Consider the following 25,175-nt stretch of genomic DNA (forward strand, 5'->3'; position numbering starts at 1 on the left):
TGCCTTTGGATTAATAATGATAGAGGTTAACGGTGACATCCCTCCCTTGGAAAGGGGGAGGGGAGCGAGGCGCTCGGTGACTGTGCGCTTGGACGGCGACCAGGGACAAGCGCAGCAGCCAAATGGGGCTGGGGGGCGGGGGGTGAGACCCTCCCTCTTCGGAGGGCTCGGCTTGTATGTTCGCCTCTGATCCGGAGACACGAGGTGAGGAAGGTCTGTATTGTAGTCATGTCCTCGCTGATGAAATCTCAGTCAATTACTCTGAAATCTGCAGCTTGGCTTCTTTTCATTCTTTCCAGGTGAAAATTCAAACGTTTTCTGCTGTCGCCTGGTCCTTTCTTTCCTGAAACAAGGCACCCAACTGTTCTGATATTACCATTCAAAAACGGGTTCTGTGGCAAACCTCATTTGTGAATCTATTACAGAGATTAATAGATTATTTCTCCTTTTTCAACTAATTCTCAGTGGGGAAATTTAACCATATGGTAAGGAGAGAATTAGAATTTCATCACATTAGAGCAAAATGTAATGAAAAGAGTCCAACACCTGGGGCCAACTCCGAAAGACACAATTAAAAGGTTTTTAATGAAACCAGAGAAACCAAAAAATTTCATAGCCTTCAGTAATCCTGCCACATAAGAATGATTTGGAAGTGTTGGGAAATATTGTTTTTACTGATGTCATAAGAATGAAAACCTGCCACTAAATACTCTGAGTGCTAACAGAAAGGCGAGAGCGAGCTGCTCGCCTCAAGCATCAGAGGAGTAGTGGGACAAAATTCAGACCGACCCTTGGGTTTCCACTTCAGCTTTTGGAAGAGTGCAGAGGAGAGTGTGCCCGGCTCCGAGGAGAAGCCCCGGGAGAGGAGCAGGGGGTCGGGGTAACCGGATGGCTGAGGCCGCCTCGCCCTGACACCGGCGGCGGCATCCCGGCGTTGGGGAGAAGAGCGGGGGTGCTCCCGCCGAGTCGGGCTCGCTGGAGGGAGGCAGGAGAGCACGGACCTGCAAAGAGTTGGTCGGTCACAATAAAAAAACAATTTTAAAAAGTTTGGTGGGTTTTGCCCTTTCTCTTCCCACCCTCTCTCCTCTCCAGATCCGTTCATTTTCAAGGTAACTGATGGGGCTTTATGTTTTTTATAGGGACACGGGGGATAATCACTCGCAAGCAGCAATCTGCTGCTTGAAAAGGGATAAGGGAAGGAGGAGGGGAACCTCCCCGTAGTTTGGTCTCCGTTTGTTGGATGGGGGGTGGGGAGAGGGAGGACTGGGGACCACCCGCCTCCCAAGGAAGTAAGGTGGACTTCGGCGGTGGGCAGGAGTGGGCACGACGGCTGGGGCTGCTCCGGGGGTTTTTAATTTTGTTTTTTCTTTCCCAGGCGATGCTTTTCGGGAAGACGGGTGAGGGTGGGAGGGAGCTATAAGTTAATGTAAATGCAGGGGGTGGGTGGGCTGGTGTGGGGGGAGAGGGTGTCACTCCTGACTCCACGGCTAAGTTAGCAGAAGTCTGCTGGCAGCACTCGGAAGGAGAAGTGTTGAAGTGGGCTTTTCTGCAGTGCAGGGCTGTAATTTGCTGAAGGAGGCAAAGAACATCCTTCGATCTAAGTAGGGCTTTTAGTGTGCTCATTGATGAGTGAAAGTCGCCACACATGTCAAGCTAAAGGCAGTTGTTGGGTTACTAACAGGACACAACGTCTTGCAAACATATGCGTTAAGCTGTGTATACAGATGGCAGGGAGAATAATGGAGCAGGCGCCTCTTATAAAGCTCTAGCTGCTGCCTGTCTTCAGACCTGGGAAAAGAAACTATTCAGACTCAGGGCCAGATAGCGCCTGGGATTGTTTGTTACCGTTTTAATCCTATTAATTAAAACGTTAACCTGATTGGGTAGAAAGCTCTGTCCCAACAGGCGAGTCTTCTTCATAATAACCTACTCTCAGAGATAATGATGTAAAAGACTCCCCCGTCTGCGGCGGCTGCTGGTTGATGGGTCCGGAAATCTCTTGAAGGTGAATCCAAGCAAGATAAACGGTGGAAGCGGCTCCACTGGCAGCGCACAATGCCCCAGCGCGGCGCCTGCTGAGGGCGAGCCGGAGCCGCAGCCGGAGCCACAGCCACAGCCCGAGCCACAGCCGCTGCCGGAGCCGCCGCCCGCGCCGGAGCCACAGCCGGAGCCACAGCCGGAGCCGCAGTCCGAGCTGCCGCCGGAGCCAGAGAAGGGGCAGCCGCGGCGCCGGGTACGGCGCAGCCCCGGCGGGAGCCGGGGAACGATTTCTGCCAGCGGGACGCCGGGGAGCCGCCCGCCGCGGCGCGGAGCCTTGGAGGAGCGGGCCGGGAGCTGAGGGGGGCGGAGGAGGCGGAGGCGAGCGGGGCGCCGATGGAGCGGGCGCTGGGGCTGCCCGCAGAAGAGGACCTCTTCCACAAGAGCCTCGCCGCCTCGGCCAAGCGCATGGAGTCCGCCTTCCGCTCGCCCCCGGGGCTCGACCTCTCCCACCCCCGCGACCGCCAGCCCTCGCCGCTCGCCTGCTACGAGGCGTCGGAGCCCGAGGCGCTGCTGCAGCCCGGAGTCGGCGGCGACCCGCTGGCGCTGCCGCCGGGTTCCGTCTGCGTCAAGTACGGCGAGAGCGCCAGCCGCAGCTCGGTGGCCGAGAGCAGCGGCGGCGAGCAGAGCCCCGACGACGACAGCGACGGCCGCTGCGAGCTGGTGCTGCGCGGCGCCGGGGGGGACCCGCGCGTCGCCTCGCCGGCGGCGGGCGGCGGCGGAGGGGGGGGCGGGGGGCTGAAGGCGGCCGAGGGCAGCTGCTCCAACAGCCACGGGCACGGCGGCAGCAAGAAGTCCAAGGAGCAGAAGGCGCTGCGGCTCAACATCAACGCGCGGGAGCGGCGGCGGATGCACGACCTGAACGACGCGCTGGACGAGCTGCGGGCGGTCATCCCCTACGCGCACAGTCCCTCGGTGCGGAAGCTCTCCAAGATCGCCACGCTCCTCCTGGCCAAGAACTACATCCTGATGCAGGCGCAGGCCCTGGAGGAGATGCGGCGCCTGGTGGCTTATCTCAACCAGGGCCAGGCCATCTCGGCCGCCTCCCTGCCCAGCTCCGCCGCGGCGGCGGCTGCAGCGGCGGCGGCGCTGCACCCCGCCCTCGGCGCCTACGAGCAGGCGGCCGGTTACCCCTTCAGCGCCGGGCTGCCCCCCGCCACCTCCTGCCCGGAGAAATGTGCCATCTTCAACAGCGTCTCCTCCAGCCTCTGCAAACAGTGCACGGAGAAGCCTTAAGCGCCGCCGCCGTGGCCGCCCCCCGCCGCCGCCGCGGCCCCGGGGAGCGGCGACAGCCGGCGGTCCGGTCCCGGGCCGGGGGGCGCGGAGGCGGCGGAGGGACTGACCGCTGCCCGGCCCCCGCCGCCCTCCGCCCGGACTCGCCTCGCCTCGCTCTTCTCCTCGGGTGCCGCCGAGACGAGACGGCGACGGGAGCCAGCGTGCGTGCGGCGGCGGGGACGGGGCGAGGGGCCGGGGGTGCCGCGGGGAGGAAGGAAGGCCCGGCCCGGGGGGGGCCGGGGGGGCTCGCTGCGCGTCCGGACAAAGGAGAGGCCGGGAAATAGCAGGCCGGGCTGGGAGCCGGGGCTATCGCCGGGGACAAATCAGAGAGGGCACTTGAACATAGATTTTTTTTTTTTTTAAATTAATTATTATTAGCAGTATTATTATTATTATTCTGAGCCAGGAAACAAACAAACTTGAAGTGTAAACTTATTATTTAAGTGACTCGCAGAAACAAAGAGACTGGACCATTGCTATGGAAGACTTTGTATTTTTTATGGTCTCTAAACTTTGATCCTGTGAAAATGCGCAAAGTTTGGTGAGAGTGATTTAAAAAAAAAAGAGAGAGCTAAAAAAAGAAAAAAGAAAAAAAAAAAACCGATCAAAACCCTTACTCCGTGTGGCTGAAAGTATCGCATTTTTAAAAGAAATATTTATGTGCACCTTGTTTCTTTCCACTTTGCAATGATGTATAAACAAGACATGCTATTTATTTGTTATTCTTTAAAATGACCCTTCCACGCCAACGATATTTATCATGTGTTGAGGTCATGGGTCTTATGTGCAGTTACTTTAAATGCTTCTAAAATTCTGTTTATGGATTAACTTAAACTGTGTGCCAAGTGTTTAAAACATTTATTTGCCAACAACATATAACCAGAAATGTTGATGTATCCGAGCTGCTTAGGTTTATGAAAGGTCATCTGGATTTTAAGTTGCATCATCCCTGTATTTAAATTGAGCTTTAATAAATTGCTTCAGTCCAAAAATTACAGGAAAAGTGTATTCTTAATTGCTCAACCAACTGATTTTTGAAAGGGTATTCTTTGCATTATAACAGGTAATAACTATTTACTTTTACAAGGCATCAGAGCAATAGCTGCTACAAGAACACTTGCCAAGCCAATGTTTTCCCAGGCGCTGTGTTTTCAAAGGTATAATTTAAACCGCTTTTAATGTGTATGTAAATTATTCTGACTGTGGATGATTCTTTTGAAATACTTTAAAATACTTTAGGCTGATTTACAGACGCGCGGAATTCTTCTCTTCCTTTTTCAGGGGATGTGGGAGGTGGGTTTTTGGTTTGAGGTTTTGTTTGGGTTTTTTGTTGGTTTTTTTTTCTTTCTTTTTGAAAGAAAAATGAGAGATGAAAAGCAAGAAGTAGCTATTTACCCAAAGTGAGCCTTCAGTTTGAGTTTGCATGGCTGGGTGGCTGTCTCTCTGCCATTTGTAAATCAAGATTTTTTTTTCTTTTTTCTTTTTTTTTTTTTCTTTTCAAAAAACGAGTCCTGCTATTTTCCACTACTTGCAGATAATACAAATTCGGACTGTCAGGTTGGATGGCAAAATAGGAGCCATGATGGATCTGTTGGCAGGTCACGGATGTGTAAAGAGTGATATATATTAAATAGGTCAATCAGATTATGACAGCAATGTACGATCGTTTGTATGTGTATCTATGTCGGAAAGAATCTTTATTAAAATATTTTGAACAAACGCTTGTATTGTGCTGTGCTTTGTTAAGCATATCTATCCAGATTTAAGGAGGTGGATGGTGGGGGTGGGTAGTTTTCTTTGCCTCCTTTGCCTTGCTCTGAGTGCGCCCCAGTACCCTCCCCGTCACCCCACTCCCGGCTCCGCGTGTCCCAGGCAGGGCGGCGAGAGTTCCTCCCGCGCTGCGTTCCTCCCGCTCCCGTGGCAGGCGGCTCCCGGCGCTGCGGGGCAGCCGTGGGGCAGCGCCGGGCCCTGCCCGCCCGTCCCGCGGCCCCACGCCCGCCTCGAGCCGTGGGGCTGCAGGCGCCCCGGGGTAAGCTGCAGGACCGCCCCCCCTCCTCCCTACCCCCCGAGTTCTGGAGCCGCCCCTCCCCTCGTGGACCCTCCGCCCTGCCCCAAATCCGAGGGCAGGGGGAGCAGGCAGCCCCCCCCAAGCTGCCTGCCCCGCGCTAAGCCCGGGCCAGGGGTCCCGGTCCTGCGGCTCCCCCCTCCCCTCGGGCGGCCCGGGCCGGCTCCGGGTGTCCGCGGAGCTGCCTCTCCCAACGGCAGCACCACGGGCGGGGGAAGGGGATAAATATTTTCTGCTCCACTTCCCATCAAAAAAGATTAATCAGAACCTGTAACTTTTCAGGAAACATAACTGTAAAGTGCCACGGAGCTGTGGGAAGGCAGCCCAGAGAGGGTGGGCAGATCAGCCCCCAGGCGCAAGGAGAAGCGTCTCTCAGCATTTACTAGACAAAGGCTGGGTGCGTCTAATTATGATTATTAAAACAATTTCCATGACGATGTCTAATATTATGTTAATTTGAAAACAACTGTGTATGAAAACTGTCGACTATAATACCTAAATTCATTTAATGAAACACATCGTTAAGGCAATTAAACCTCCTGGATGTGATTAAGGAACATAATTACGACACTGTTCTGCGCCATAATTGGGTGTCTTTAATCAAGGGGTAAAGTGATCAGCAACACAGCCATTAGTTTGTATTGTTCTGTCTCTGCTGTCCATCATTCTGATTAGGAATTAACCACCGCCACCAGCTTGGCGTGGTGCGTGCCTGTGTGTGTGCGTATGTGTGTCTGTGTGAGTGTGTGTTCGTGCATTTAACATCGCAGGACACATTGGCTGCAATATTTACCGCTTAATGTCTCTGGCTACCGAGCGGGCTTCCTTCCCGGAGAGGTTCCCTTGGAAGGAGCGAGCGCTGCTCGGCTTTACCCGGCCGTGGGGTGGGGGAAGACGAGCCATGTCCCAGCAAACTCCTGGAGCGACCGGTACCTAAGGTTGGGGAAGGCAAGGGGCTGGAGGAGGCCCACGCCCTGCCACCCGGCTCCCCTGGGCAGGGTCCGAAGTGTTGCGGCCGGGCCTGGAATGCTCCCCGCCAGCGCTGGGGAGCGAGGGCGGCCGCCGCCGTCTATGGCACACGGAGCGGTTTCTCCGTTCACCGCTCTCTCGCCTGCCTCTGCTTCGGAGCGACGGGACAGCGGAATGAAAATCTTTGTCACCCCTGGCTACCGCTGCCGCCCGATTTAGGGCTCTCTAGCTTCCTCTTCTCTTGCTTCGTAGCGGGGCGAGGGGTCCGTGCCGGGTAGAGGTGCTACCACTCCCCTGTCGCGCTGCACCGAGCATCCTCCCTGGGAAACGGCGCGAAGCCACTGGGCCAGTCCCTGAGCAGGTCTTGCCAATGCAAGCGTAATGTGTGCCGGGCTGGGGGGAGGAGAGAGGCTCCCCCGCCCCCCCTTAAAGCTTGACAGATGACTTAGCCAGAAATGAACATGTACCCTTTCAAAAGAGCTTCTTCCCCGTTCACAACTGCCCCACCGAACCGATCTCCCTCAGCCTCATCCGGAGCTCCCTCTGCCCCCGCCGCCCAGCCCGGCTCCCTTCCCCGGCCCCTTACCCCGGCTCGGAGCCTGAGATTGTCCCAGCATGAGTGACATTGGCTTTCCTAATGTAATGACTTATGAAAGATATAATCATGTGTTAAATTGAATCCTCCGCTTAACTGTTAATGGTGTGCTCTGGGCACATTTACGTATTAGATGCTATGGTAACTAATTACCACTAGAAGAAGGGATAATACACTTTCCAGACTTTGACAAATAATTATGAGTGTTCACATCCCTGCTAGCAGCAGTTGCAGCGGATCTGCTGGAATGAGTAAGTGAATAAATGAATGGGTAAGTGAACTTGTGTGCATGGAGGGGACTAGATAATGAATAGTGGTCAAGTGAGTTTTCTTATTAAAACCTTTAATGAAAATGTGATTTAGGGTGGAAGGGGGAAAAAAAAAGTGCGACGCTGCCTCTAAACGTAATTAAATCGCGTAATATAAACATCAGAAACATAAATAAGTTTGCTTTTAATTAAACCGCAGCAGTCAAAGTAAATTATCCACGTGCTCGGAAACTTTACAGCAATTAACACCTTTTTTTTTTCTTGGTGGTGGTGGTGGTGGCGGCGGCGGAGGGAGGCTATTGGGGGGTAAAACAAACGAACCGGGACTCCGCGACTCTCTCCAGGATCATTTGTAACTGTGATCGTATCGCCCCTGCCTACAGGCCAGAGGGATCCTGAGGCTCTAAGCAAACGGCAGAAAAGCTCCTTGCGGAGCGGGACAAAAGTTTGAGGAAGTCGCTCTGGGCTCCGCGCCGGCCCCGGCCCCCGCCGCCCGCCCGCTCCGCGGGGTCGCTGCTGCCCCTCGGGGCCCAGCCCCCGCCTGGGAACGCTCCGGCACTGGCGGAGCCCATGGAGGGCGTAGGGCAGGTTCTCCCTGAAGTGTTGCGCATGGCTTAGGCAGGCGCCGCAGGGGTTAAGCCGATGGTGCCCGCTCCTACCCTGCCATCCCGCCGGGGCAGGGGCGAAGGCGGGAGCCGCTGCCGGGAGCGGGCGCCGGCTTGGCTGCCCCGGCCCCGGGGCACTGCCCCGGCCCCCAGCCCCACTCGCGGGCTCCTAGCAGGCGACGACGTCGCAGAAGGGACATCTGCTAAATGAGCACAGAGCTGCAGCCAGCCCAATTTCCCCGTGGTCACTCATCAGCTCGGTGTCACCCAGCCCGCCCACACCCGCCCCCGAAGCGCTCCGGAGGGGAATTTGGTTTGGTTCGGCTGGTTCTCCAGCCTCGGGAAGGGTTAAATCCTTCCCCAAGCCCCCAGTTGCCCTTGTCCTCTCAACCTGATTCAGAGACGTGTAATAAAAGAGGAAGCAAATTTATGGTCTGTTTCAAGCACTTTACTGCTGTATTTTTAAATTCATATATGCACATATAAGAACTATGATCTGTGAATAATTTGAAATGCTATAGGAAAATGATGTATTTTAGATCAAACATAACCGTTTTCTTACATAATTGTCTCGGATTAAAATAAAAAAATAAAGATACATTTCGAAGAGAGACAAAGCTGAAAATCTAATGACAGCCATAACCTGCTAGACAGCCATAAATTAACGTCTTCATCAAACACTGAAGGGATCAGTGCTTATCTAAATCAACAATTATTTCTTCCGAGAAGTTGCAGAACAGATTGCCCCTTTAATACTATTTTTAAATCTTCCTAATTGAGGATTAGGGAAAAACAATCGCCTTTCCAGAGTAAAACTCCTCTCCACCAGCCGAAGCCCTCCAAACTCACCGAACACCCAGACCGTTTCCCATGGAACCTCCTCGGGGGTCCCGTCCCCTTGTCCCACTGCAGCATCCCTGGAAGCTCGTGATGCTTTCAGGAAGGGGCTGCAGGAGTCTTTCTCCACCCCCCTCTCCCCTGATTTTTGTCGCGGGCCGGGCAAGGTGGGAGCGCAGGGAGAGCAAGCCGGCGCCGGGAGCCCGGCGGGCAGCGGGCGGGCGAGGGTGCGGGTCCCTGCCGCCGCCGCGGGCCGGGGGCGTCCCGGAGAGGAGCCATCCCGGAACGGCAGCATCCCCCGGTGCTTCGGCATGAGCTCAACTAATGCGCATCCGCTTTTCAGGTTCAAAGCTTTAGCGAGGCGGCACTTCTCCCAGCTGCAGCCACCTGCGAATCCGGTTTTGCAAGAGGCTGCAGTAAAGAACTCATTTTAAAAAGGCAACTGAAAGATACGTTGTGAAGAGAGGCGATTCATTTGCTCACAAGATGGAAATTAGACAGGAAAAGACTTGCTGCCTGTAGGAGGTTAGCGAGTGACTAAACTGTTTGGAAGAAAGAGGTAGCTGGAAAGATGAGCTGATGGGGAAGAAGTCACTGTCAAAAGTCATCACAGGGTGTTTGCTTACTGACTTTTACTCTCCCTGTAGCCAGAACTTAGATTTTTATTCAACTTTTCTGTAGCCAAAGCTGCTGGTTTTGAGGAAAAGTAAAATAAACCAACACATTAGTGTCAAAATTGGTTTAACAAATCTCTGAAGATAGAATCCTGCAAGGCTTCTAGTAAGAACAGCTGAAGCTCAGGCTTCTTTTGATTATTTATTTTGGTGTGAATAGTTTTGAAGACAAGCACATTTCTACTATTATAAATGATGTACTCATACAACTTCAGTACATGAGATCCCAGGAAAACCTGATGCATAGAATAAACACAGTACTGGTTTATATGATGACCAAGATCCCACTACAGCTTCCTTGCTTTCAATTTAAAATGGAACATTGTCTACTTTTTAAAATACACTTTTATATATGCAGCAACCATTTCTTCATAATCATTGCTAATTATAAACATAGACAATAACTTAAGGATCACTATACTTTCATAAGCATAGCTTTAACGTGTGTTTTTGTAGTGAGATCATTTTTCTGATATATTGTGGGTATGGGGACATGACTAGCCAGGGAACATAGGCTGGTTTAGATAGTAGACAGGAAAATACTTCACTTTCTCTGGTCTGGAAGTTAGAATAGCTCTATTCATGTGAGTTAAGCATATTCATAAATTGCTACCTTGAACAGTTTTAAAATACAGTGCTATGCAATTAGGATCAAGAGAGTAGCTGGTATCAAATACTAAATAAAATACAGTGTTAGGGGATCTTACTAATTCCTTCCTTTCAAGCTATCTTTCAGACCATTATGGCAAGCTCACTCAGAAAAGTGTCCTTCAAGAAATCTCAAACAATGCCACTTTTTAATTTATAATTTCAGTAACTTCTAATATAGCCTGGAGTTAAAACAATTGCACAGCTACACACGTACTTATCAAATCCAGAAAATGCTGCAGGTCTGTCTTCTCTAGGAAGTATCTTCAATAACCCTCGCAGACATACCTGACAAGCATTTCTGCATGAAGGAATGGAGAAACACCGATGTCTTTAGGGTACAACCTTCATATTAAATACCTACTTGTAGAACTCAACAGCTACAGTGATACCTAGAAAATCCAAGTTGTGCTTTGCTGGTGCAGTGCTGTGTATTGTAACAATTTCATTCATATCCTCCTTTAAAATGAATGATCTGTGAAGACAGAATATTTTACACTAGGTACTACATCTTGTACTACATGGAGGTTTGCAAAAGCAAAAGCTTAGGAGCTGTACTTAGGAATCACTAGTGGACTGCAGATCTTTATGCTAATTCTGAATAATGTTCTAAGAATGTCAGAAGCACCACTTTTTTTACCTCATCTGATGAGAACTGGCTTATGTTTCATGGGGGGGGGGCTGTGGTAAAAAAGACATGATCATTTCCAATATTCAGAGGACTTTCTGCATTCCACTGCTGAATTTAAATGGGTTTATTTTTTTTATTACAGAAATATCTGTCAAGATCAAGTAATAGAAAAATGCAGTATGTTGAAATAATAATTAATAAAATAAAGCAATAGTTATGAATCTGTGAGAGAAGTATAAACATAAGCTGGAAAAAATACCATGGACAATCATTCAATATTAAAATAGATATATTCCTTTTTATTGTGTCCTTGAAATACAAAACTCCCTTAAGATGTTAGATTACTAAAATAATGACATTTTGATTTTCTTGCTTAGAAGTACCTTAGTGGATCTAGGAGCCTGAACCCTGGATATTAACTGTTAAAGCAGAACCTAGCTGTTGTTCATCTATATACAAATTGTCAGTTTGCACAATTAAGAGCACTTCACAATCTCTCAGACGACAGAAAGTTCAATAATGACAAAATAAAAGATCGTGTATAATTCTACAAGAGAAATTCACACACCAGGAATTATACATAAAAATAGCAGTGCCAAAAGTAGTGACATGCAGCTAGCTTCAAAGTATAAACTAAAGAACAAGTCTTACATGGCTATATTATTACATTAGGACATATTGACAAAGATATGAAAATCTAATTCGCAAACAGGTACACATATACTAGATGGTTTCCTAAATAATGGAACATTTAAAAAGTTTACAATAGCATCTAGCAGTACTAAGCGTCGGCATGAAAATGGAGAACATACGATCTGTAAATTAAAATAAGAATAGTAATTAAAAATTACATTTTAGCATTCACATTAGCTCATGATAAATTAACTTTCTTCTTGGGTGCTATAATGGGCCATATTGACTTAAACCTATTTTTTTTATGAGGAAAAAAGGTGCTTATATATATATATTTTTTTAATAGCAGAAGATGCTATTGATACAGCCATAGATATCAACAACTTACAGTCAGAGGCTGGTAGTGACCAGCCAAGTCACATCTCAAACTGATGGGTAAGTGCACCATTTCATCGAGGAACAGCAGAGAAATTCAGGAGGTAGCTCTGTATTCCTCCTGCCTCATCTTGCACCTGGCCAGGCCTGTGGCTGCCCCCAGCAGACACCGCTGGGCTGGCAGGGCAGACCCCCCTGCAGAAGTGGACAGGTGGGAGAGGGAAGCACAGGTCTGACTGCCTCCCCCTGCCCTGCCCTGCAGCCCCACCAGCACCTGAATGCTTGCAAACAGCACTGCTGTTTCTGCTTAGATGATTTTGCCTCTTCGTGCTCCAGTGACAGACACTCAGAGCTGCACACTCCTGGGTCCTGCAGCAGAGGAGATCATCAAAAACGGTGTTGTGCCCTATGTAATGAAACATGCTCTTCTTGGCACAGCACCCTGCAGCCAGCTTGGCTCAGCTGGGACTTTTGGGGATGCTGCACCCTTACCGTGTTGTGCTGTCTCAGCTTATTGACCAGGAATACCAACACCAGGGGCCTTTCAATCCTGCTCCAGGAGACGGAGTCACTCCTGCTCAGACCAGCTGCTGGCTCTCAATATGTCACCTCCTCAGCTGCTGAATGCACAGACCAGAAGGGCTTAACCTCTCCTCTGTCCTGCTCCAGCTCTCATGACTTTACATGGGGGTGAGGTTTACTTCCTCTGCAGCCGAGGTATGCCAAGGTAGTGATGCATTGCATACCAGCAAAACTAATCTACCAGGAGTATGGGTTACCAGGGACACAATTCCAGGCCAGGCTGGACAGATCCTGCTTTGCGTTTGATTATTTTGGTTCCTGAGCAAAAACAGCAAGCAACTTTTATCCTAGCAGAATGCTGGCCTCTTGTGTGGTGCTCTCTAACTCTGATGCAAGGCCTCCAAGCGCCTTCATAGAGGTTTCCTGCAACTCCTGGGAAAGTTTCTGACCATTTTCTTTTTTTTCAATTGAGCATACCCTACAGATTTAATTTGCTACTTTGGAGACAATCTAGTTCTTTTTTTAATTTCAGAAAAATACTATACAAATTGATCAGCAATTAATCTGAAACTACTAATGATTTGCATGTACTTTTGGCACAGTCCTATTATGCCCTATCAAATTCTGCAGCAGCCAGTGACACTCTAATTCAAAATCCTAAAAATAGAATACAATTATAAAAAAGAGGCTTCTGTTTAAAACAAATACCCACTGTTATTTTCACAGTTGCTTCAGGTTTGTTTTAAAGTTGGATGCCAAAGAAGGATTCATCATAATTGTGGTATGAGACATTTTACAGCTTACATTTAAGCAATAATGGAATACAGTCAACAGTGTAATGATATCAACATTCCCTCTCTCAATAAACCAGGCTCTAATGTCCAAACTGGATTGTGAGCTGCAGCTGAGTACTTCTACAGAGTAACTACAGGAGTAAGTAACCTGATGACAAGAATGTCTCCATAAAAACCAATTTTATTCTGTGGCACAAAGCAATAATCAGCTTTTGCTGCTGATTAAATGTTGAAGTAAAGTTAAAACATTTAATCAACTGCAAAGCCCATTTAACGTAAGTGTACTCCAAATTTGTAGACATTATCAATACTATATATGAAGAGAAAATGTTTCTCCAATAAATCCCACAAAATCACAATTTTCTTCTTGGAGGATTTGGAAGGTGACTGTGCCAATCTCTGAAAGCCTTTCTACTGATGCTGGTGCTTATTTAGGGTATATGCTTTACACAAATAACTGAACTGAATAAATAATTCTTAATATGTAGGTAGTAGTTTTCATCCACAGGCCATCAAGTGCTCTACAGATGAGTAGAATTTCTGATTTTGGAAGACTTACTCTGGCACATCCCAAAGAGAGATGTTTTTTAGGAACACAAGGCAAGGCCCACAGACATGGCTATTCTCCCATCGCAATTATCATCTTGGCAAATTGAGACTGGACAGGCACGGGAATCCTCATCAGTCTCTGAAGTGATGGCTGGGAAGAGAGACAGGGTCTAAAATCTCAGATCTTGTGCACTAGGAAATTATTTTCCAAACAAGAGCTGGGCACCCAGTGAAGCAGGCTGGGCAGCCAGTATAAACTTCTGTGGCTGCCCAGGGTTTTCACTTGCTCAGATTTTGGCCCCAGGGAAGAGCCTATTTTCCAGTTTGCAGATGGACAATTCTGTTTCCAAACACAGGTCACACTACTCTGCCTATGCACAACGTGGGCAAAGTAAAACAACATCAAAAAGCAGTTTTAGATACCACACTTGCCCTTGAAAACCTCTTCCTCTTTTGCCTTTTTGGAGAAATGAAGAAATATAAGAAACGGTCAAAATAAATGCACGAACATGTTACTGAAAAACAGTGAGAGAAAGAGAAGCTAATTTTTGAGGTGATAAAATAATTTCAAACAGGCTTGTATATTTTCTCCCTGAAGAATATGCTTCTTGGGGTGGGAGGGAGGGGGGCTCAAAAGCCAAAATAGATAATTTAGGCTTGATTGAGAGCCTATTAAAATCAACAGAACTCCCCTTCTGACTTTAAATGATTGCAGGAAAGAAATCACATATTTTAATTTTTTTGCACTGCACAAAAAAAAAAAAAAAAAAAAAGGAGCAAGAAAGCAAAGCATTCACCCTCAGTACATAAACCTGAAGTTAGAAATGTGTTGTCAGTAAGACATTCTTGCAAATCATCCTCCACCACCCCACACAACTTCCATCACCTCTCCCAAATAAAAGGCTAAGACTCTCAAGACCATTAAAGAAATAAAGTAAATATAAAGTTAGGATAATTATAACTAGAAATTCTTTCATCATCTAGAAATAAGCTCCCCCTTTCTTGTTATTATGCTTCTATGAGCAGATGCTGATATTCCTCTAGATGATGGGTGTATGGGACCTCCCAATCTAACCCTGTGACAGAGGGCTGCTGAGCCCATTTCCCATGCAAGTGGCCTGGATTCATCCTTCCTCTAAATCCTTCTCATCTCACCGCCAAGAGCATGGGGGGATGCACCTTGTAGAGATGCTGGGCTATTTACTTGGCCAGACTCTTGTCATGTCACCTCACTTCTCACAACTCAGGCAGGACAAATTGAGGTTGCACATCCTTGCATCTGGTCTCTACCTCCAGCCCAATGGCTTTTCTCCTTAGAAACAAAGAGGAAGGAGGTAAAAGCAGAGAGGGAAAAGCAAATGTTTCCAAAAATATAAAGCTGAGTGATGAAACAGAGCAAACATGGAGATTAGTGGAAGGCATAAAAGCAGCTGCTCAATTTCTTAAGGACCTTAGCTTGTAACGAAAGGCAATATCAACGTCTGGCAGGAGGATACCAAGGCCCATGCGACTGTTATCAAGTCTGACAGATTTGTTTTCTGCTAGTTCTACATCAAAATGAGACAATAGTATGAAAAGAAACATCTTCATCTCATTCATTGCGAGGAACCTCCCTGGACACATGCTGATCCCAGAGCCAAAGGGCATTAGGAAATACTTCAGTTTTCTTCCTGCCTTGTAGAATGTGGTTTTCTTCTTGCCATTCTCTATGTATCGATCGAACTTATACTCCTGAAAATGAAAGAGAAAGAGAGAGACAGCATGATATGTAACAAGGCAGTTACATGAGCTGCTTTCTTTGCACAATGGTAACACGCCTGAAACCCAGAAAATAAGATAAAGACGAAGACAAGGAGCTGACAGCTTCTTCTTTTTAGTTGGTTCCCTCAAGTTTCATTAACTCACATTATCTTGCCTGCAAAGAACACTCTTTAAATCCACTTATTTAGCTTAGTCCTTTTACATCAAGCTCCTTCAACTTCCACATCTCATCCAGCAAGTGTCTGGCCTATATTGATTGTAATTAGATTTTGACCGCTTTGCAGCAGGGACAATGAACCTTAGTGGAAGGACAATTTTCTTGTAAAGCATCATATGCACTCAGTGTGATACATACATCATGAATAAGGATAATCTGCTAAATTCTGCAAATGCCTATGAATAAATTAATGCATTGCACCAATTTTGCTCCTGCAAGCTAGAGCAAAATCCACCCTTCTCTTGCACCGAATGGTGCAGATTGTTTGAAAACTCCAGTGCTTTGCAGTCAATTTTCCTTTCAGTTGGAGATGGTTGCTGCTTAACTTGCCACATCTTACCTTCAAATATTTTGCTCTAGAAGCTGTGAGCAAAGCAGGACAACTGCCAGTGACTGACCATTATAAAGAGGGTGCTTTTAAGTAAGGCTTGAGTTCACACTTGTAACCTACATTCCATAAATTGAACATATTTCTAACTATTTTTGAGTAGCAGGATCCCTGTTTAGAGATAATTTGTGTTTTTGAATGGAGGAGATCTGGCATCCTCACTCAGTCAATGGCAAATTAACCACTTACAAAACCCTCCTGCATGCTTTGAATAAAAATGACAAGCACTTCTTGCTTATGGTCACTCATTAGCATTTGTCCTGCTTTGCATACATCTGCTATAGCAGCAGCCATTTGGAGCTGCCTGGGAACAAGTCAGTCAGACAGAAATCGACCTCAACTGATTAAAAACCCCACACCACCATTAAAAATACACTGATAGTGATCTACCCGTTAAATTAAAGGCTCTGAAAATCATGCACTCCAGGTCTTGCTGTTGAGAAGCAAGTGTCAGGGGAGGTGGTCAGTGAGAAAGGGAACGAGTACTAGGTGCAGTGGGATGTAAGTTTGGGTGCTAAAGAACAGGAGCTTGTTTCACTAAATGGCAGAGGCCTGGATTTTCCACAAATATAAAGGTGATTCTATGTCTGTATCCACTGACAAGTAATTATTTTCAGTCTCTTTGAACACCCCAGCCAAAAGGAAGCATGCCTTTATTTTTTCTGCCAGGAAGTTATTGCTTCATTTGAAGCAGCACAGTAACAAATGAAAGGCCAGAATACCGTAAGATTTACTTCCTGAATTCTAAGTCCTTCTGGTCTAAAAAAGCATCTCTAAGTATGAACTGCAATAGCTTAAAAACCCAACTCAGAGCTCTTCACTTTGCTCAAACATTTTCACACGGTGCACTTCTGGTGTCTGGAGCAATTAAGAGCTGTGTTATTGAACACACAGACACACTGGGTCAAACCTTATGCTTTCTTTGTCATATTAAGAGCTTTCTGAGACTTGTAATTGCTTTTAACAAAAAATAAATTGCTGTCTAAGGAATAGGGAAAACAGAAAACAAGTGCGAGACAGGAATGTAGCCAATGACAGTGACATCGAACTCAGGCTTGTGCTGCTGAAGCCCCTTGGGTTGAGTAGTGTTTCCTTACAAGCTAGTTTACTGGCTAAATAAAGCCTAATTTTTAAAAATGAAGGAACTTTCAGCCATGTGCAAAGTCTCCTGAATGAGACATGGTGGCTGACAGCAAGGAAAAGGTCAAGATACTGAGCAAAAACAGGTAATGAAGTTCTGTGTGGATGGGCTGCTGCAAGTATCATGAAAACTGAGCAATCTCCTGCGATTGATATAAGTCCCTTTCTGTCACATACTGTATTTAGCTTTGTTTGGGATGTCACCATAGAGGGTTTCCTGCAGGGTTTCCTGATATTTACTCTATGGGTTTTTCAGAGTTCATTTACTGAGCTCTATAACTAGCTGAGCTGGAATTTAGGGGTTCACTTATACACTTTATAGAAAACTGACTCATTTATTTAGGCCTTAATGGATGGAGAAAGAGGTCAGAAATATATGCTTACACTTACACAATATGGTGCCAAAGCAGAAGATAGCTTGAACTTAAATTTATGTATCCAGGAGAAAAAGCATTGCTACAAAATTATCTCGTCAAGCTGCCTGTTTTCCCAGGAAAAGTTTTCCCTAAATATATGACAAGCTCAAGACTGCACCTTTCAAAAAATTCATTCTCCATCTCTATCTGATCCTCAGTAGTTATTGTTGAAAGCACACTGCATATTTTAAGAACCAAACAGAACAGTGATTTCCCCACTTTTCGAGAGGGCCCATGTGCTGAAATCAATGTACTGCAACGTGTGGATTGCTCATTCACTATCAAAAAGATAAAATATATGAACTAAAGCTGTACTGTGAAAGCTGAGCAGAGCTGATACTAAGCAGATATATCCAAGCAATGGAAATATGGTAATATATTCCGGCAATTATTGGATAAGGGAGGAGATCAGTTTCCACACTGATGCTTTTGGTCTAGGACCTAAACAAACAGATGGACTTTTGACAAATCAATAACATTCTCCAAAATAAAGTGTTAAGGATAAAATGAAAAAAAGAGAGCTTATTTGTTAGCTGTTATCTGTCCTTTTTAAGGATAAATATATTAATCAACTATTTGCCAGGAGATTAATTATTTTTAAAACCCTAATTTTCTCTGCAGGCTTCATCTTCATTTTTGGGTGGGGACAGCCAGCAGAGCTCCCCTGAATGTAATTTTCATTCCCACGGCTCCAGCGTTCATCCCAGTGACTATACCTTACTCCTGCTGACTCCAACATGCTCCACACCTCCTCTCACTGAGGCTGGCAGAGCTCCTACACAACGAAATGCTGTCCTGCACCAAGGAGACACTTGAATCTCATCTTTTCTTTGCAACCTCTCGTCTTTAAATTCCTGGAAGGGAGAGCTTCAGAGAGCAATGTCTCTAACACGGGCTTTCTATAAACATGTAAAAAAATCCAGTTCCTTTCTTCTTTGCCTCAAATGCCAAGGATGGAAATCAGTATGGCTGGGAGACAGCCATTTGCTTAGAAAAATAGGGGTGAGGAATGGATGAGGTAAAAAGCTCTTGCCTCTCAGGCAGACGAGCCATTTAATAGCGTCAGCATGCACCCTTGCCCTTTCTTGCTCTTCCTCTGTGCCACCCTGGGCTGGGGACAGCAATCTGGGGAGCAACCTAGCTGAGAAGAGGACTATTCAATTTGCATTCAGGTGGTGAACTTCTGAAGCTGTATTACAGCTGAGGCAGGGTGGATTAATTTCGAGTCTTTGATATTCATTAACTTGAGCGTCAGAGAAAAATACAAGGAGATGACACAATTACCCTCCGAGCTTCGCTGCAGAGCAACAGCTTTACAGTCTCAAGTTCACAACACTCTAATTGATCAAGAAGGGGTGAATCCCTACGAAGGGAGGTGAAAAAGCATAAGGCTCAAGTAAGACACTGCTATTATAGGGCTTCAGAGAGTCAATGATGCTTTGCGGGCACTTAGCTAAATGGCCCACATTATTTGCTATTTAAACCACCTTCTATTATTCAGCCCTCCTTGGGTATCAAATGATCCACTGCCAAACAAAGCCCACATTTAGCCTAAAGTTTATGGTAGTCAATGTGCAACTGTCAATTCCTTTGAAAGCAGTTGCAGTCAGTCTCATCACCATATTTCTCTCTTCAGGCCGTGAATCCTTTGACCTGCAGGGCCCTAGAAAATACATCTGAAACTAGGAAGATTTGTTCCACAAGAAGGAACAGCAGTAAAAAAAAAAAACCAACAACCCACAGATCACAAAAGGCTTGGCTGCTTCGAAGTGCCTGGAGTAGGAAGAGTAGCACCAGCTGAATGTTTACCTTAGGATCTTCATAGACCTCAGGGTCCATGTGCAAAATCTGCGGGTAAAGGGCTATCCAGTCTCCTTTCCTCAAAACGACTTCTTGATTCCCTTCAAGCTTGAGAACAAAATCCTCTTGGCTGATGCGGATGTTCATGGAGGACGAGCACATTCTTAAACTCTCGTTTAAGGCACTCTCTGCGATTAAACAAAACGGGGGAGGGGGGGAGGCATCAGAAATATGGGAGATGACTGGAAGTCATACATGGCTACAGCTGCTGATTCTCCAGGAGTTTAGTAGGGCAGGCTAAAGGAAAAAAAAAAGGAAAAAACCACACAAACGAAGCCAAACAAAAAGCAGAGACCAGGAGGAGGCAATAAACAACCCCGCAGGGTTGGGGTGGACCAGTCGGGATGCTGAACCTCCCGACGTGATTCTCACTGATGGTGATGAGAAATCCTGTCAGTTGTAAGGAGCACCAAGTTTTGGGTGGAAAGTCATTATTCAGGCATCATGTTGAAAACAACACAATCAAAAGACATGAACACTTTATGCATTTACATATATTTTGGTGGTTGCAAACAAATACCAGCGAGAGCATCCATGGAGCTGTTTAGCTTGCCTTTTGAAAGCTGTTGGATGTAATGGATTTCTAATGTACATTAGAAATCATTCTGCTTGTTAATTCTGTAGTTATTCTGAGAATTTTCAAATGTATTTTCTTTTCAATGCACTATGCTGCCAAATGATAGTGTCTGTTGTGGTCAGAGTGAATGAAAGCAATTCATTATTTGCCTGGTAATTTTAAGAGAGAAAGACACTTCTAATTGGCCTAGAGGAAACAAAACATAGTCCTTTCAGGTTTGGGGAAAGCAAGATTTCTGTCTCCACCATCACATCCCGGAAGGCTCCAGAAGCTGAATGTCCTTGCTTTCCCAGTGGCCTTCACCTTTTGCTCCTAGCACGACAGATTTTATGGCTAATTTCCGGCAATTTATCCTGGCAGTTTGAGGAGGAATTCCTTTGGGAATAATATGCATAATTTGCATAAATCATTCTGATAGCATATATATCAGCATGTAGCTCCTGTCTAGGGCTGCATCTCTCACTTTGTAATCAAAACTGACTATTTTTCCACCAGCGTGTATGGGCACTGTTATATGTGACTTGATTCCTTCTAATCATTAGTGTGAAAAATAGCCTAAAATAGGGTTTCATTTGCATGTAATAATCCATTTGTGTCTTCATTTATGTTTTGTGATATCAAATAAGCCTTCTCTAAGTGTTCACCAAGGCACTGCAATTGCTGCACCCAAAAGGTTAGTTTATTAGAGACAGTAGCTACCCAGTGCAGATGCCTCTGAAAAAAATAATAACAAACGTTCTTTCACTAAAAATTAAATCTGGTGCAGCATGCATAGCAAATAAAGTGGCCCTGGATGCTTTCTTGCAGGAGGTTTTTCCTTAAGCATGCATTTGTCTAAAGAAATGAGGCTGCGGTCAGCTTTGTGTGGCCAGCGCCGTGATTCAATGTGACGTACAGTGAGTCTGTGCATATTCTTTTGGACTGCCTTCGTTACTATAATCAGGCAGAGTCAAATCGGCTTGTTGGTGACGAAGCCAGAAAAGAACCCTGGTTCCAGAAGATGGCCTCTACTGCGGATAGCCACAAGGCACCTGACACGATAGATTTCAACTGGCAGTGCTCTGGCAACAAAACTTTATGCGGTACAAAGGAAGGGTCCAGCCTCCACTCCAGCCTGCCTTCAACCCGCGGAAAATGAAGCTGGTAGCTTCATACCAGTCCACCATTTGGAAATGGTGGTGACATATGTAGAGACAGCAGAAATCAAATGAGGAAGAGGGAAGGAGGGAAAAAAAAAGAGAAATAATTATTAAAGTGCCATGGCAAAATAGCAGGTTTACATTTAACCACCCAAGCAATGCGGTCACATCCTATCGGTGGACATCCTCCCAGAAAGCGCAGCAGTCCCTGCCTGCTGCCGGATCTCAAATGACAATTGGGCAGCATATCTTATGCAGAAGTTAATCACAATAATGGAGCACAAAGTGTGGCTTAGCGGTCAGATCGTAAATGACAAATCTGTTTTACCTTCCAGTACCAGTTATGTGTGGAAGGCGAGCTTGGCTCTCGCTCTGAGCGATCATGCCGATAATCATTAGATGACAAAAGTAATGAGTCACATTATGATCAACAAAGGAGAATGGAGCTTATATGGCTTTGCAGGCTCACATTAAAAAAATAGACAGTCAGCTTTCCACAAATGCCAGAGCTATACATTGAGAGGAATGACAACTGCACAATAAAACTGCAGCCTTTACTTGCAGTTGTCATAGTTCAGCAGACACCAGCCATCGCTGCTGACAGACCAGCTGGGTAGCCTGGGAGGCCTTCCATTCTGCACTGTGAGGTACAGTAAATTATCCAGCACGGTAGAGCAACATCTGTTTCTGTGCTTGTGCCGAACAAACAAGGCAATTTAAAGCATACCAAGGGATAACCAAGCAGCAAATGAACATGACCCTCATTTTTTCCCCCCTTCTTACACACATGAGATGCTAAACTTCACTGTGCAAGTGCTACATAAAGAAGCCAGGCTGTTGTTTGATAAGGTGTTGTCAGAGAGATTTTACATATTTTCTAGAGAGAGAGAAGGAGGGGGGAAGAGAGAGATATCTCTCATAGTATTGTTATTCTTAGAATCCTCCCACTTCTCTCTTCATTTCTCTTATACTAAAGCTAGCACTCAGCTTCCAATTCATTCTAGACTTTTTTTTTAAAAAACTGTTTCAATATACTTATAAATATTCAGTCTTTAAACCCTAATTTGCTATACTTAGTTCACATGCCTTCAAGCATTTGTCTTCCAATTTCCACTGAATAAATGCGTACTAATGAGAAATAGAGCAAGCTGCTGAGGCAAAGCTGGGTGACTTGAGCCTGGCCTGCCACCAGCTTGTGATAGGCAGGCAAATTGAGTTAAAATGAAAAGTCTTGTCAGCTGAAATACAACATGGTAGCCAAACAGCAAGCTGTCAATCATCCAGCCAAAACAAGGGACTGCAGGTAATAAAAGGTCATTGCGAATCATAAGTGCATTTGGCTTTAGTAGGCAAGTTAATTTTAATTAAACATGATCTCTATCTGTAAATGTTTTATAAAACTTATTGTGTAATAATGGATTGTTAATTTTACACTAATACAGAGCAGGTAATAGGGTACAATAATTATTAGAGTGTATTGTAGGAAAATAGCTATTGAGTATGCAAATATTTGGGGGGGTCATTTACCCACGGGCATCATGGTGTGCCAACACAAACGATAATCTGAAACAAGTACATTTGCATCTTACTAAGAACTAAATGGCACTGCCCAGACCATTCCAGAAAAATATATTTATTTCTTTCAATTCAACCAATGATTTTAATGCTTAGCATTTGTGTTATGACTACATACTCTGTATTAGGTCTTTTTGGGTGCCTACCCTTTCTTGTGCACGAAACAATTTTTCAAGCTGTGCTCTTTTTGCAGGAATATCTGGGATTCAGCAATGACCTGGGGCAAGAATACTTCACCATATAAATGAATGGACTAATATTAAACAAACGAACTGACTAAACATGCCTAGCATTAAACATGCACTAAGTACATCTCTGCTTTACCCTTGGCATTTCCATTATAACCAGTTTAATTGACAGACCATTTTCATGTGTCCTTTACCAGATGAGAGTTCTGTTGTGATCTACAATGTCTAATAATGTATGTTACTCTGTGTGCACAAATACACACGTTTGGATTTTGGGATTATATTGTTTTATGTAGACAATACAAAGAGTGCTTGCCCAGAAATGCCATCAGAAAAAGATAATCAGGGCCAACATTTGCTAGCTTATTTTGGGTTGAATGTGTTTTGGTTTTTGGTTTATTTTGGTTTTTTTTTTTTAAATAAAATAATCACATACCTGTGCTTAGAATTTAGAAGTAAATCCGACCATGTTGTTCCCTAGACCCAAAGAATCTGACCATAATAACAATGCTACTTCCTGAGACAGACTTTTACCAATTGTGCTTCTTCTCCATAGCATGAAGAACCAAAAAAAGTCTCTTGTTATAGTAGGCCAAAAAGAGGATGGAGAATCAGAGCGCTTAAAACAGGAGAATGAGATGACAAGGTGATGAACATGCAAGCATCCCACCTGGTCTGCCTCACTCGAGAGCAGGGACACAATCCCAGTTTCCTATGCTCCGGGTTGGCACAGAGGGAACGGAAAGAGGAAAAGCTCTTGGAGGTTTGGGGTCAGTGGCCTTCCTGCAACAGGGGAGTTTTTGGTGTGCAAGCAATGCAATTTGGGACCTTCATCCCTCCTACACACTTATTAACAAAAGATCCCTTTCCCCTTTCCGCTGAAGCACGACTCTAATTCTCCTATGGTACAGATTTTTTCTATATTATTATTTTATGGGACAGTATCGAGCCGTTTATGACTTAAAGTGCCAGAAGAATTGAAATCTAGCTTCTGTTCATATCACATTATGTTTGACATGATTATAAAATTTAACAAAAGTGTTACAAGAATACTACAAAGTAGGATGTGGCACTTCCCTCTTAACACATAAATCAAATGCTACCAAGGTACTTCAAGATTTCAAGAAGCAGAGGAATGACACAGTTAATGTTTTTAAACTGTTCATACTGTTTTGCACCAGATGGTTTTAGCAAACTACATGCTTTTATTTTCCTTAGTCCTACACTTTTGGGGAGCCTTTTTCCCCCTTTTTTTCATTGCCATTCCCATCTCAGTCTATAAATACAAACCAAATTCTCTTTTGATCTTCTTGATGCTTGGTAACTTATTTATTGGTGTATGCTAGCTCTAATGTGAAGTAGTTTTACTTGTGTTCCTTAAAAGTCCATTAAATGCTTAGAAAGTCATGTTACTCATCAGAATTGTCATCCAATATCTCCTCTACTTCAAAAGCATTCTCAATTTGTTAGAGATAAATCTGCATCAAAACATCTATGACTCCAGATGTAACCAAATTAGTAGACTTATGATACATAAGATTAATATTAATGCTCTAACACAAAGGAAATTAATCAGCCTCAATTTTATATTTGTACGAATCAAATCAAGTTTGCACAGAGATTCTTGAGACATGCCACACTGGATGATCCTGGAGAATGGCAACTATTACAAAGATCCAAACCAGGCCCAGAATGCACTGCTCCACCACCACCTCTTGACACAGTTTTGTTTAAGAGTGGAGCATCAGTTCAGGTCATGAGCTATCAAGATCTATAGACATGAGCTTGTTTTGAACATGGGATTGGTTTTGATATTTAACAACAGAGGATTATTGAACATTTAATCTTTTATTCAGCTGTTGTCTAACCTTGTAACGCTACTTGTGGAGACTTTCAGATGCTTAAAGGTTAGGTACCTATGTGCTACACCCTCTTTCCTCCCTTGGGCTATTTTCACCATTTCTCTTGCCAGTGTCTGTGCACCACCAAATGAAGTGAAACCAAGAGCTGATGCTCTGAAGGCCTATACAGCTCCTGATTCAAACAACTTCCAATGACCACTGGTAAGGGTCTCCTTCTGAACCCCTGATCCAGAACCGGAAGACGTGTAGCTCCCTTAAAGCTCCCTCTTTTGAATAAAGTACTGAAAACACCATTTCTACTCTGCAAATTTTTATCTTATATTTTATTTGGAAGCATTGCCCAACAGAAGCCTGCTTTAGAAGCCTTTTTTGTTTGGTTGAAGAGAGAAAGAAATTGCTTGCAGAAAAAATACATTTGCGGTTTAAATACGCTATCCCCCTTTAATTTCAGAAAAGGGTCTTTCTTGGCAGTACCATACAGAAGTATTTGAAATGCATTAACACTTCGGCAGATGCTCAGAATCAAACAACTTAATAGGCATCAACTTTTTTCCAAATAATTGCAAAGCTTCGA

At 45.2% G+C, this 25,175-nt stretch overlaps 2 protein-coding genes and 1 long non-coding RNA gene across 4 annotated transcripts in view; 2 read left to right on the plus strand and 1 right to left on the minus strand.

Annotated features, from left to right (window-relative positions):
- Positions 1–2,175: 2,175 nt before the first annotated feature.
- On the plus strand, positions 2,176–5,032 carry BHLHE22 (basic helix-loop-helix family member e22). Its single transcript, XM_032126520.1, has one exon. It carries the CDS (start codon positions 2,374–2,376, stop codon positions 3,271–3,273), a length of 900 nt encoding a protein of 299 aa, XP_031982411.1. The 5' UTR covers positions 2,176–2,373; the 3' UTR covers positions 3,274–5,032.
- A 1,303-nt stretch (positions 5,033–6,335) lies between these two features.
- On the plus strand, positions 6,336–24,892 carry LOC116452278. The gene is made up of 2 exons (XR_004243455.1): positions 6,336–7,212; positions 18,022–24,892. It is a non-coding gene; the product is annotated as an uncharacterized LOC116452278 (long non-coding RNA).
- LOC116452268 (cytochrome P450 7B1) overlaps positions 10,877–25,175 on the minus strand; it is a 40,592-nt gene continuing 26,293 nt past the window's right edge. For both annotated transcript variants that reach the window (XM_032126535.1, XM_032126525.1), the window contains 2 exons: positions 19,210–19,388; positions 10,877–15,209 (listed from right to left, as the gene is read on the minus strand). In XM_032126535.1, the coding sequence (XP_031982426.1) occupies positions 14,913–15,209; positions 19,210–19,388 (476 nt within the window). In that variant the 3' untranslated portion in view covers positions 10,877–14,912. The remainder of the gene's footprint in view (positions 15,210–19,209; positions 19,389–25,175) is intronic.

Source organism: Corvus moneduloides, chromosome 1 (genome assembly GCF_009650955.1).
Source record: "Corvus moneduloides isolate bCorMon1 chromosome 1, bCorMon1.pri, whole genome shotgun sequence".
NCBI classification, from domain to species: Eukaryota; Metazoa; Chordata; class Aves; order Passeriformes; family Corvidae; genus Corvus; species Corvus moneduloides.